This window comes from Chironomus tepperi, unplaced genomic scaffold (genome assembly GCF_022539635.2).
Source record: "Chironomus tepperi strain 1889 unplaced genomic scaffold, CSIRO-AGI_Ctep_v1 contig_472, whole genome shotgun sequence".
Classification (NCBI taxonomy): Eukaryota; Metazoa; Arthropoda; class Insecta; order Diptera; family Chironomidae; genus Chironomus; species Chironomus tepperi.
Genome location: NW_027226594.1, coordinates 1,387,385 through 1,402,507, shown reverse-complemented (window position 1 = coordinate 1,402,507; position 15,123 = coordinate 1,387,385). Strand labels below are relative to the sequence as shown.

Genomic DNA, 15,123 nt, shown 5'->3' with positions numbered 1-15,123 from the left:
TGGAGTCACTAATACCTAAAGACAACCTCTGTTTCCCAACCTGGGTTCGATCCCAAGACATGTCATGTTTTCTGAGATTTTGTTACTTTTCACTGTCCTGGACAGCTAGGATGATATATCATGGATCATGGCGTGATTGATGTATAGCAGTGAATCTGGAATGGAGTCACTAAAGACAACCTCTATTTCCTGACCTGGGTTCGATCCCAAAGCATGTGGAACCCTGTTCTAGACAGCAAGATTGGAGTGGGATTGGTCATGTCGCGGTTGGTGTACAGTTCTGAGTCTTGGATGAAGTCAGACCCCCCTTGTGACACCACTGCTTTCCCTCCAAAATATAGTCATCAAGAAGCCTCTCAAAACGTATCGCATAATGTACAATTGTACATAAATACCGAAAACTATGCTTCGATCTAAATTTATATTAATTTCAACTTATTATGCTTCATTCCCGTTAGTCCGAGAGAGGCTTCTTGAACACTTTTCGACATTAAGCGCTTCAAAAAAAGTAGAAAGTAATTGGGCTGAATAATTGAATTTTATTGCTTATTAAATCTCCCAACAATTTGAAAAAGATACACTTTAATGCCATTATGCTCGAGCGCTTTGTTCATGTTTTTATTATCATAATATCGTCAAAATTGTTAACATATTGGATATTTTTTCTACTTTTTCTTCATCGTAGCCCGAATGCATGTTACTGGGTCATCGACATGTTTGTGTGTTTACGTATGCATAATAAGAAGAAAATAAGAAATTCAACACAAAAATTCACGAGGGGTGAACGAATTTTATTTGCGAAAATTAATTAAAATATTAACAAGTGAGAAGGCATAGATGGGGTCATCGGGTGAAGTCATGCGCGACATTAGTGAGTGGATATAGGGGTTGTGAGAAGCAGGTGGTTTTGGTTAAGTTCGGGGTTCAATTTTGAAGGTTGATGACTTTTTGAGCTTAATTGCTGGCTGGTACAGAGCAATTTTGGCTCATGATCACTTACAGATGTGGCCTATATCTGGTTACGAGTCTCCAAGTTAGAACTTAATACTTGGAACAATTTTGAAGCTCGACTGACTGACGTAATGAGTCGCAAACCGTCTGAACATCCAATCAAGGAGAAAAGAGACATTACCCTTAATATGAAGCTATAAACTTGAGTATGTGACTTGCAGGGATAGTGAATGTATGAGTATGTCAAACTGCTGAAGTGGCACAGCCTTTTTAAAAGCACGAACACGATTAAGAACACGATTCTTATGACAAAACCTGATTTTCCTTACAAAATATACACAAATGTCCCCACAAAATATCAAATGTCTTTGAACTGTATATTTTTGGAACAGAAATTCTTAACGACATGTCCATTCAATATAACAACTTTCCGATTCTGAGAAAGCCCTATGCTCGAATGACGTTAAAATGCTAATTCTATGAATTTTTTGCGTGATGCGTAAACTCAAACATTTTTGAACATTCGAAAATAATCGTGTATGTGTAGAAAAATAATGGACATTAAAGCTTGCATAATATAAATAGCAGCGTCAAGGTTCAAAAATATTAAACAGCAATGTGCTCAGTTTAAATAGTATTATTGACAGTGCTAAAATTTGTACTCTGTGGCATGGTCAAAATACGACGTAGAAGTACCGTCATTAGGCATTTTGGATGTGTACATCATCATCATGTGTTGATTACAATTAGAATCGCAAATCCCAAAAAAAAAATTAAGAATAATGAGGATATGATTATTTTTCAGGTTGAATGATAATTTATGGCATGATGTTATTAACTTTGTGGAGCTATGGGGCAGTTTGGGTGTTGGTTAAGACTAATTTTAGTGTATCGTCTTTGTGTAGACGCAACTTGGATTTGGTGTTAATGAGTATGCATCCATGCCGGAGCCTTAATGGATCCATGGACAAGTCTATGTCAGTTCGGATTTTACCTGACCGACACTTAATTATAGACTTTACTGGCCATATTAATCAATTGTGATCGATTGCTACTCATAGTTTGCGTCTGAATCAAGCTCTATCGCTGGCAACCGTTTGCCAATTACCGATGTCTAGTGGACCCTATCGACGTAAAGTAGGCAAAATTGGGAGGATAAGAGTCCTAATGGAGTTCAAATGTTTGACAAATTGAGCATTTAATTGCCCATGGATGTGGGTATATGGGGGTATGTGGGGTTAGCATGAATAAAGCTCATAATATGACTATCTATGACAGTGTTGTCCAATATGTGTGTCACGGCACACAAGTGTGATTTTTCAAAATACCATGAACTTCATGCCGTGATCATGGCTTACCACAAAGGTGTACTGTGACACAATTATGACGTGGCATATCTCTAAGGTGGGTCATGATACAAAAAGCTATGTTGATGGCTCCAGCAAGTGACGGTAGTGGGGTCAAGACTCTAGATAGCTATTTTCATGTTACACAACATCCAAAAAACCCCAACAACTATTTTTTTATGTACAGTAAAATAATAATGAAATAAAGACCTTGAAGGCAACACTCCTTACCTGAATTATATTTCTTACAAATTCTACTGCCTCAACTGTGGCTAGAAGAAATAATTCATTTTTTAAAAAAGTTATGTTTATGCAATAAATTAAATAATGCATAAACAATAATAGCTGTTTTTTTATTTCCGACTCTGTTGCCTGTTTGACTTAACCGCCAGGTGCCCTTACATACATTATTTACTCAATGAAATGAATAAAAATTTGAATACACGATGATATCTTTAAAAGATCGTGAGGATTTCTTAATTAAATTTTGCCATACAAAATTAAGTAAATAGACAGAAAATTAAATTGTTCGTATCCAAACATGCTAAATAAATGCTGAAGGTAGCCGCGGAATTTCTTGCAAAAATTCTATTGTGCTACTTGAATTCCAAATGAAGATAAGAATCGTTACAATTCTAACTCAAATTACTTAGTTCCTTCATGCCTTGTAAAAAAATTGATTTTCAGATTCTTAAGAATGAATCATTCATTGACCATAAGAATTCTTTTGTTCTACGATGCCAATCGGCCATTGTTCTCGTCTTTCTCGTACTGTTCAGGCCACAAATTGAGACGTTTATTGTTTCTCAGGCTTAAGTGGTGTGAACATTGAATTATTAGCTGCTGTGAAAAGAATTTTTATTATTTATTCTTGGTGATCAATTTTGTTAATAATTGGATTGTGATAGGAGGAAGTGAGATACTTTGTGTTTATTAATTCTTTTTGGGCTTTGTTTGCAATTTTATTTTGAATTTTGTGGCTGTGAAAATGTCTTGTGTCTAATCCAGACAAAGAACAGACAAAAGTTGGCCCTTGACTGTTCTAATTGAATAGCTTTTCATTTAAATTGTTGTATGCTCAGTTCTATGGACGACGAAACCACATTTGATTTTATTAGTTGTTCTTAAATCCTAAAATGCAGCCAGTCAAATTAAAACTTGTTGACTCGAATCTTAAATAAAGTTATAATAATTTAATTCATTAAAATGGCATCAGAAGACTAAGTGATAGCAACTTGATTCATTTTCCATACAGAATCCAAGTCTGCGAGTTCTGACTTGACCTAACACATCAAAGATCCTGTTTTCGATCCTTAATACTTAACCGATAATTAAAATAGTGTGCTTACGAGTATAATCAATCAATATAACTGATCATGATCTGTTTTATGAGCAGACTTATGCTTCTTGACTGTTCGATTCTTGTTTATGCTTAGTTGAAAGCTCGTTCTTAACTTATTACAATCGAATTGTTTGGTAATTTCATTTTTGCTTTATAAATTGATCAGAAACAGTCATTGCATAGCCTATAAGACTCCTATCTGTCTTGCCTGCAATGCAATGTCGTAGGTGTTCCCTAGCAGTTCCATTGTGTTTATCGGTTATACTCTCTCTTGTCGCAAAGCTCGTTTGAAGTACAGTTCTTCAGTCTTTAGGCTTTAAACTTGCGCACATGAATTATGACTTGGTAAATGAGGTCTTGAAGACAATGCTAGTTTCTGAGCTTGCAAGTAGTGCATCATAAACCACAATAAACTGCATAAACTGCTCTAAATGGCACCTTACAATAAATTCCACACAACTCAAATCTTAAAGCTTGTTAAAATCTTCTTAATACCAAAACAAAACATTCAAGATCATCAGTTTATTTAATTAATCTCCATTCATCTTCTCTTTATGTTGTTCAGCTTTTCATGCCAGTGAAAATCGCCAAGATATCAATCGTAAATTTTACTTTCTTACCATAATTGACAATAAAAAATTATAGCAATTTTCCTTGCCTCATGAATCTACATTTCTTTCAATTTAATTGCGGCAAGGCATTGAAAAATATGAAAATAACGTAAAGTATATACAGAATGTTAATTAAGCGCAAAATAATTTTGACCGTTAATTGCTTCATTTTACAATGAAAAGTAATTTTAATAACAATTAATTGACTGTATTAGAATTTCTTCTTCATTTGTTAATTAAAAGCAGGCAAGGTGCTTAAACATGAACAATTAATGATGTTTTGTGAAGTACGAAATTACTTACAGAAGTCATCAACCTAGTTTTTTGCTGACTTTTTTTTCTCTATTTCTTCTTCTTAATTGTTGTGTTTAATTTTGTGCGCGCTTGCATAAGAATTGCATTGAAATGCAGATTTTGAGTGCGAATAAGTTTGGAGTCGTTCATAAATGACGTCTAGTTACGTCTAACTACTTCTAATTATATTTAACTTCGTCTGACGCTCTGTTTATGGATCAAACTACGTCTAGCTACGTGTGACTACGTCTAGTTATGTCTAACCACTTCTGACTGCTTCTAACTACGTCTAACTACGTCTAACTACGTCTAACTAGGTCTAACTACGTCTAACTACGTCTAACTACGTCTAACTACGTCTGACGATGTCTAACTGCGTCTAACTACGTCAAACACCGTCAAACTACGTCAAACACCGTCTAACTACGTCAAACACCGTCTAACTACGTCTAAATACGTCTAAATACGTCTAATGCTCTGTTTAGAGGTATAAAGATGTTAATCAAGGCTACGGAACTGATTAAATGATCGAAAATGACCAAAAATGATCAAAAATATCAAAATCAAAAGCATTTGATCAATTCCGCAACATTTGCTATAGACACTTGATAGACACTCTCTACAAACTCAAACAGACCATTCCATTCCAATTTCCAACATACGTCATTTATGAACAAACCCCAAAACAACCACTTCAATTGTTTACTTAACTATTGAGACTATAAACTGTGTTTTTGTGTCATTACAGGTCCTCGAACTGATTACCATTGATTTGTCAACGACAATTACTCTACAGATGACTCATGCTGCAATTTTATAAAAAATGAGCTGACGATGTAAATCCAACCAAAAAACGAAGCATTACAACATTTATCTCAAAAATAAAATTTCAAAAGGAATCAATTAAAAGTCTTTAATAAAAAAAAAAATTAATTATGGCAAAATTTCACATCTTCATACTTCTTCTCGCAACATTTGCGGATCATCCACGAATTCATGTTGAAGGTCACCCACTGACCAATAAAGAGTCAGATATTGCGACAACAACAGAAATTTATGATGAATTGACGACAGTTTTAAGTGATGAGAAGAACAAGTCGTCTACAGACATCACATTAGGTTTAAACAGGTAAGAAGTAGATATAAATTAGCATAATTGTAGTATCTAACAACAGACATTAAAACAACTATGACAATTTCTTTTTTTTTTGTTCATGATTCAAATGAGCTTTTTCCCATTATTAGAGCATTAAAATTGTGACGGAATTGCTAGAATTAAAATATATGTAAAAAAAACTCTCTATCAGAGTTGTGGTTTTGTGGTAATGTGGCTTTGTTGCTCGGGGAGTCACTTGATCCAACGGATGACATCAAGTTGTCAGTTTCTAATGTGTATATTTGACATATTATCAGATAATAGTAGAATTCAATCAGGCTGCAACAAAGCAGCAGTGGCGTAGTTGATAAAGTGTCGGCCTACCGATCTTAACAACCCGGGTTCGATCCCATGGACACTCTAATCGGACTCGGATGCTTTTTCGTAGTTTCTGGTCACAATAACTCGAGCAATATATAGAGTTTCGGCCTTTAGACCCTATAGTCCCGGGTTTGATTTCATGGAAATTTAGGGACAATTACCTTATAATTTGTATGGTTTTTTAAGAAAAATTGTATGGTTTTAGCCTGTCACAGTTGCCTGCTGCTCAACTCTGACTTCAAGTCAGATTTCGGGTGCTTTTCCGTTGTTTCTAGTCACATTAGTGCACATCACGTCATATCAGAACAGAGAAATGGTATCAGTGGCATTAATTGGTAAAGCGGATAGCCTTACATGCTAAAGATCCCTGGGTTCAATCCCTGGTCATGTCTAATTTTCGAAGCTCTTTTACATTTCACAATTGTAGTTACAAAGCTCGGTACATGTGTTGGGTGCAGTTTTTGATGTCTTTGCGACATAATGTGCTTCCACTTCTGGTACACAAGGATATACCAGTAATCTGGATGATTTTCTTTACGAAATCTTGCGTTTTAATAACCGCAGTACCTCCAACTCATAAATCAGGGCCCTTCAAGCATTATATATAGTCACACTAACTCGGTTTGTGTATTTGCGACACATTGTGGCAAGGTACATTGTATTGGTATACCCTGCATCATGTAATTGTGCAGATTTGAACCCTATCCTCTTCAAAAAGGCAACAAACCGCTCATTTGTTCATAATTAGAGAGTTTAACAGCATTTTCAAGCTAACACACAATCATATTCACATCCACCAACTCTGCGTCTCTTCCATCAAATACCGTGCATGTTTAGATTATCACAAAAAGCAATTTGAGATTAACATTAGATTGAATATCAAAGCCAATTGTGTGCACGACAGGCTCACATTGACACCAGTAATTAAATTCTCTATTTTTATATTTTTACATCCATTTATGAATCGATTTTCGTATTCGCTGTTTTTTGTTTATGTTCATTGAGACTTGCTGTATATTTTTAATTGCTCGTGCACATTTTAAGCTCTCTTGTTTTTTGCTTGTCTGCTGTCGCTGCGTGTAACTGTTTTTCAATTTCAATGTCATTTTCATATTCTGTGTATCAAATTAATTAGGTACGAATGGAGAGACACAGTGAGAGAGAAATTGTGCTGAATTATTCAATGAATGCATTTTTAATCCATAATAGATGAATGAATTTTAGCAAAGTAATCTATGAAAAATGTTTTGAAATTTCCTAGGGGGAGACATTTGAAATCGGTCAATGGAAATTGATTACTGCAGGGGTGGGCAAACTGTGTGCCGCGGCACAATAATGTCATAAACTGTATGTCGAGTGCTATTTTGGTCAAGACATTCAAAATCGATTAATGGAAATAGCGTACTGCAGTGGTGGGCAACCTGTGGGCCGTGGGGCACTATTGTCATAAACCGTACGCTATGTGCGGCTTTGGTCAAGGCATTCAAAATCGATCAATGGAAATAGCTTCTTGCAGTGCTGGATAGCCTGTGTTACGCGGCACTCTAGTATATTCTGCGTATATGCCTGATTATTGGCCTGTACGTCGTGTATTGGCTTGTATGCCGTGTATTGGCCTGTACGCCATGTATGGTATCGGTCAATTTTGTCGAAGTGTGTCGCGTAAGGTCGCCAAGGTTGTCCAGCACTGACTTACTATGATTAATAAATTTTTGCAAAATCCAAGCAGTCTTTGTTCTCTAAATAACAATATTATGTCGTAATATTCTTGACTCACAGTTCAACTCAAAACTTCATTTTGATAGTTCCAACAGTTCAGCCCCATGCTTAAGAAAGTGAATTTTTAAATTTATTGAATAGTTAAGTCGTGAGTCTTACATAATGTCTGAATCCACGAAAATTAAAAATAGATTTATTATGTTGTCCATTAGAAATAAATAAGAAGGAGGCACCGATAGATTAATTTTTGAAGTGCCGAAAATAGTTTGAGTTGGAGCTGAGTTTTGTAATGTTTTATTACTCATTCAATCTGAATTGTCATTTAAGTGTTGCAATTCTTTTTTTATGAATTTTTCAAATTAACAACAACAACAAGGTTTGGCAAACTTAATTGTGACACCTATTATTGATAATACAAGTGTTGTGAATTGTGGATCAAGTAAATTTACTAAACTTGCAATTGGCCTAGGCAGTTGCAAGGATGGCCATATCTGGTGTGAATTCCCGATGTTTCGACTTTGACAAATTCTTCAGATCGAGACGAAACTGAGATCATGACTTATGGACTTACTTCGCTGGATGCAGAGCTCGAAGTCGATATGATTGAAGGTGACTCGAGTCGACTCAAATGTAGCCGACTTCAAGGCTACTCCAGTCGACTCGACTCGACTTCGAGCTCTAGCTGGCCATACAGAACGATTTATGGGTTCACATGAAGGACGCCAAATGCTTGTTCCAAATGTTTTATTCAATATTATATACTATATTCGAGTAGACCAGGCTTGTCGACACTTTTTCTAGTAATTGAAATGGTGTCTGAGCATAGTCGGATCTGGGGTATCAAGCGTTATAGTCGAATCTGCCAATTCAATATTAAGTCCTCTGTAGTCGAATGGTTTGGCTACATACCTTTTATCTGTATCATTCTTTTGTGACTATTTAGGTTCGATTCCCACTAGAAAGCAATACTCCAATTATTATAATTGGGGAATCCGTGGGACTCAAAAAAGAGGGATACAGATATAAGGTCCGTAGCCTAATCATTCGACTACAGAGGCCTTAATATTAAATTGACAGATTCGCCTATATAGCTTGATACCCCTGATACTCTGTATAATACAGAGTACTGTAGATCCGCACAATGCTTACGACATTACACTTGCTTAACAATCTGATCTAATTTCAATCTTCTGATAAGAAAATATGCAAAGTCATGCAATTTAATTTTACAACAATCCCTAAATGTCAAAAACCTTAACTACACTTCTCCTATACTACTGTAATACCTTTGAACTACATAACTGCAAATCAGCAAAAACTTAAAATGCAATACAATCATGTGAATAAAATAAAATTGAAATGAGACATGTAATTCATCTGATTATTAGCTGATACTACTTGTGCCTATATGCTTTTGTCAATTCTACAGTTGTGAACAGACAACAACATGTAATATCTCATTCCAATCAAGTTTACAGCACCAAACAAAATGTAAAAGAAAAGACAATAAAACTTCTAGGAACTGTTTAACATTCACGGCATCCTTACTGACTTCACAATATTGAGCAGCACAAAAATTATAAATTACTTAGAAAGGAATCAGAAAAGCATTGGACATGTTCACGGACAGAAGGTATTATAGCCAATATAATTTTTTTTATTTACACCACGGCATTTACGCTTACAAACTTGGAATTCTAATTAGGTAACAAGCTGTACCAGTCATATATGCATGAATTTTGTTCAATTTCAAATGGCAAACCTTGATTCAATTTCTTAATTCAAAAACTACAATGCCTTTGTTGTGCTGTTTCATTCTCATAAAATTAAATGATAATTGAACATTTGCAGACTCAAATGCTTATTGGATTTATGGAATTTAATGTATGTATGTTTGTTGCTTATGGGAGATAAATTGACATAACGTTTTTATGTTTTGTTGACATTTTTAGCCTTAGCTTTTATTGCGACATATTTTTAGGTTAAGTAACAAGTTTTGGAATTACATTCTTATGATCCGGTTGAGATTTTTGTTTGAAGCTTGATTAAGCATTGAACCTTTAATTTAAGGAATTCGACTATTGACCATTTCCTATATGTAGATTATCACGCACATATGCTGGTTACTTAATCAGTTCTACTTTAAATTTTGCACGTAGAAATTCCAAACAATAACCTACATTTCATACATCTTATTATAAGCGGAACTACATGCTGAACTATATTAGTCACAGTTTGATTTTTTTTAAACATATATGTTTGTAAACATAGGTAGACTGTAAGTCTATAAGGTAATAATACTTGCGACCTTGCCCAATATTTCATAATTGAATATTTTTTTGCTGTTACTTCCTTTGAGGTAATTCAGAAGTGATGAAGTTTGATGTTTTGGGAGTGATTATTGTCATCAATATGACAAGTGATTTGCATTCTTAAAATGCAGAATTAGAACTTCATACCGATAGAGTTTCTCGAAGTATCGATTTCGAGACTGGGAATTCTTGGTACCGGTCTCAATACCGAGATTGGGAAGTCTTGGTCCCGGTCTTGAGACTGAGATTGGGAAGTCATGGTACCGGACTCAAGACCGAGATAAGGAAGTCTTGGTTCCGGTCTCGAGACCGAAATTGGGAAGTCTTGACTCCAGTCTCAAGACCGAAATTGGGAAGTCTTGGTCTCGGTTTCAAGACTGAGATTGGATAATTTTGGTCCCGGTCTTGAAACCGAAATTGGAGGGTCTTAGTTCCTGTCTTGAGACCGAGATTGCAATGTTCAAGTAGGCATGGATACGGATTTTTCTAGACCAACGTGACTCTGGTCCCAAACCAGATTCGATGATTTCAAGTAAAGTTAAGTCGACTTAGGACTGGATTCTCGACCATTTCTACATTCGACCTTAGGAATCTTGTTTAACTAAGGTGCAATCCTTGAATTATTACAAATTATATCAAAACCATGATTAAAATAATTCTGAATAATTCTAAATCAACTCAACGATGAAAAAAGGTCAACACGTCCACTAATCTAAATTATAAACCAATATTGACACATGCAAATACCATGAGAAACTTCCCAATGACACAAAAGCTTTTACGCAAATATTTATCAATTTATTTTTGTCGTATTTACCCGTCATCATCATTAACGCATATTGGAATTGGTCAAAATAAATTCATCAAACGTATTTCTTTGAGTTTGAATTGCTGACTCGTCAACAGAATAACAATGAACTGTATAGACTGTATTTAAATATTGAATGAAAATCAATTGTTATCGAATGCAGTCACAATATTAACGAATATCCACAATACAAAGTAATAATTTACTTTGCGTGACGTTTTTTGCAATTCAAGAAAAAATTTCCATGTAAAGTATAACTTTTTTTATGCTATAGCTCTTTATAACCATCGTGTGCACTTAGCGGCGATATCTCTTTCAAAGTCAAAATTGCTTCTCATTTTCATGATTTCTTTTACGTCATGATTGAAGGTTGAACTGGAATATCTACATACACAGTCTTATATTGTTATTTTGAAATGACTTCCTTTGATCATCTTGCGTATATGCTTCATATGTCTAGAAGTAATGTACTGAAAAAAATATTATAAATGAGTGGTTTTTAATTAACGAGTTTGCGTTTACCACAAAAGCTGCTTTTAGGCTATTATTCATGCAACTATGAATGAAATGAATTTTTAATATAATAAATTGCATTTGAGTCCATTTGAGTAATATTGAAAATAAAGAGAAGTATGAGTATAATGAGTAAGTCATTTGTTTACAGTCTAGGGGAGCATCAGCTGTTGTAGACTTTTTTGGGAGATTTTGTACAATTTTGTAAGATTTTTTCTACAATTTTGTAAAACTTTGTCCACAATTTTGTGAGATTTTCTACAATTTTGTAAGATTTATCTACAATTTTGTAAGATTTTGTCTAGAATTTTGTAAGAATTTCTACAATTTTGCAAGAATTTCTTCAATTTTGTAAGATTTTCTACAATTTTGTAAGATTTTTCTACAATTTTGTAAGATTTATCTACAATTTTGTAAGATTTTTCTACAATTTTGTAAGAATTTCTACAATTTTGTAAGATTTTTTTTTCAATTTTGTAAGATTTTCTACAATTTTGTAAGATTTTTCTACAATTTTGTAAGATTTATCTACAATTTTGTAAGATTTTGTCTAGAATTTTGTAAGAATTTCTACAATTTTGTAAAATTTTTCTACAAATTTTGTAAGATTTTTCCACAATTTTGTAAGATTATTCTACAATTTTGTAAGATTTTCTCCAATTTTGAAAAAATTTCTACAATTTTGTAAGATTATTCTACAATTTTGTGAGATTTTTCTACCATTTTGTAACAATTTCTACAATTTTGTAAGAATTTCAACAATTTTGTATAATTTTGTGAAATTTTCTACAATTTTGAGAGATTTTTCTACACATTTGAGAGATTTTTTTACAATTTTGCATAATTTTCTACAGCTTAACTTCCACAAAAGTTGTTGCTACCCTGCAACTCATCAATTATTTACACTTTTAGTCAATGACTTGAAATCAAACAATAAACGTTCTGTATTTTCTTATTTATTTCTCTTTAAACAAGGAAGTAACGTAAATTTCTCATTTTCTTTTGTTTATTCTTACAGTTTTATGCCACAAATTAGTAATCACTCACTTTATGACGAGCTTAAAGCCGAAGAAACAACAATAGATCCACTATTTAAATCACCGTTTGATACATCATCGGAATTCTCATCGCGTTTTGATATTATTGACGATCAAAATGAATCAGATGAAAGTACATCAACTGAAGTGAGCATGGAACGAATGTTTAATGAGAATGAAGCTGAATTTAGAGATAATTCAACCAAAGAGGAACGTCATCGTATTGATGAGATTAAAATAGATGAAAATATGATGTTGTATAGTTCAAGAAATCAAAGTTCACCAGCAAATCATCGGATGGATGAGAATGAAACAACAGAAACAGAAACTGAAAGTGAGGAAACAACAGTTACACAACTTCCATTGTCATCATCAACGACGATACCATTGATGAATAAAAAAGGAAAGTATCTTGATCTAATGCCACCGGGTGAGGACAATATGAATACATCACTACCAAATTCACCTGAAGTCTGGGCATTAGCATCGATGCGTGACGTAGAATCAACAAGAAAACAATTCAATGATGATGATGAAAATATAAATAATAGTGATGTTGAGTTATTGAATGTAAATATGATGAATAATACAGTCAAAAATCTCCTCGACTTTAGTGAGATCGCCAAGTTCGACAACAATACATCAGCTGAGCACTTAAACAAGTCATCAACAAGATATGACGATGCAGCAACAGCTGAAAATAAAGAATTTGCCATTTCGACATCATCAATTGCAACATCAACAGTAAGAAGCACAATCGATGATAATCGGATAGAATTGGAGCATGAAAATGTAGAATTTATTGCAAATAAATCGGAACCAGCAGTTATATCAAAAATCGATACTGATTTATTTGCGCCAACAATAAACACAACAAATAGTCATGATGATTTTGATGTTGAGCTCATAACACCATTAAGTAATAGCAATGATAACGGAATGAATAAGAAACCAGAAAAACTAAAGCTTGCGGAATCAGACATAATGAATGAAACCACAACAGAATCAAGCGAGAAATTAACAACACCCGCATCATTATTTGATGAGGAAGCCACAACAATTGAAAGTGCCGGTAATATTGATACAACAACGATGGTCAGTAGTATTGATGTGCTGATTGGCGAAGATCGTGATGATGATGATGAGACTGATGTGTTTAAGCGCACAATAACTGAAATGCCGGACATGAAAACGGAAGAATTCACAACAGTTACGACTCAGATGCCGACAACAACTCAGGTACCGACTACAACTCAAATGCCGACAACAACAACGACTGAGAGAATTTCGACAACAATTTATAGTGAGATTCCAACAACAACAACAACTGAACCAACAACTACAACAATTGAATCAACATCCACAACAACAGAACAACCAAAGACAACAATTCCTGAAACTACAGCACCACCAACCACAGAAATACTCACCACAAGATCAACTATGGTTACTAAATCGATATCAATTAGACTTGCCACAACCACTGAACAGTCAGACATCGATACAACATTAAGCGACAGCAATGAAATATTCTCATCAAGCAACTATCCAACGTCAAGTGAATATTTTGATACATCAGCAAGTAGCAGTAGTCCTCCAATTGAAATAGCTGATGATGATAAATTCAAGTACAATACAGTCTGGCCAGAGACGACAGCCAGTACAACAACAAACTCACAAGATACTCCAAGATCGGGTAAAAATGGTGGTGCTGATGATGCTGGACTTCCAAAGGACGGGGATTTAAATAAGCAGCAATTGGATAGCGAATCGTCAGGCAGTAATATTGCAATTATTTCAATATCCATCAGTGTTGTTGTTTTTGTAATTCTTGCGGCTGGTGGATTTGTAAGTATTATCTGTAATCTGATGCAAGTTTGCTGAGAATAATTGCGTATTCGGTCGTGAAGATGTGGTTTAAGTGACTTGCAATGTTTATTATTCAAGGCTGCATTCATAACCGACAAGTTTGCATGTTTCCTGACTTTATCTTATTCCTTTACAGATCTTTTTGAAGAAACGCAAGAAGCAATTGACTTACGGACAAAGATGCCGTCCCGTTGGGCTTGATGCATACAGCCTGGATAATGTCTCAGTCTACAACAGTGTCAGACGTAAGGCTAATGCACTAAGATTGTCAAAGCGATCATATGGAAATTCTGCATTTGAGGATCCCGTAAGTTGATTCCAACGTTATGCTGAACTAGTTATATACACGCATCATCTGTGGATGTAGAGGCTTATTTTCTTAATTTTGAGATTTTCGCACATTTTTTAAAATTGGGTCGAAAATCCAAAAGAACAATAAATCAAAATTAAAGCTTCAATCACAGACTGATTGCTGTTTTTAAGACTAACTGATCATTTAGAGATGAGCTAATTCATCAATCAGCAGTCATTAATCATATCTCTAACTCTTCGCTACTTCCAGAGCCTTCAAAGTAACGTTCTCGACTATCAATCACTTCAAGACTTTACAAAAAATAAAATATCAATTTATGATGAGTTTAAGGAAATACCGCAAGTATCTGTTCGTGTTGATGAGGTGCCCGAAAATTGTGAGGACAAGAATCGCTATGCGAATGTTGTTCCATTGCCTGAAACTCGTGTACATCTGCAGCGATTGAATGATGATGAGAAGACGGAATATATTAATGCAAATTACGTCAAAGTAACTAAATTGTGATTCCATCATGCATATGAGCAGCTTTTA

General features: G+C 34.5%; 1 protein-coding gene across 2 annotated transcripts in view; it reads left to right on the top strand.

Moving 5' to 3' along the window:
• The window catches only part of LOC139099513 (uncharacterized), a 44,524-nt gene that overhangs the window by 27,771 nt on the left and 1,630 nt on the right, over positions 1–15,123 (top strand). Inside the window, exons 1-5 of one of the 2 annotated variants that reach the window (XM_070651989.1) lie at positions 3,096–3,211; positions 5,293–5,673; positions 12,392–14,258; positions 14,416–14,586; positions 14,842–15,081. In XM_070651989.1, the coding sequence (XP_070508090.1) occupies positions 5,480–5,673; positions 12,392–14,258; positions 14,416–14,586; positions 14,842–15,081 (2,472 nt within the window). In that variant the 5' untranslated portion in view covers positions 3,096–3,211; positions 5,293–5,479. Of the gene's footprint in view, positions 1–3,095; positions 3,212–5,292; positions 5,674–12,391; positions 14,259–14,415; positions 14,587–14,841; positions 15,082–15,123 lie in introns of those variants that run through there. The other variant, XM_070651988.1, reaches the window with a different exon arrangement.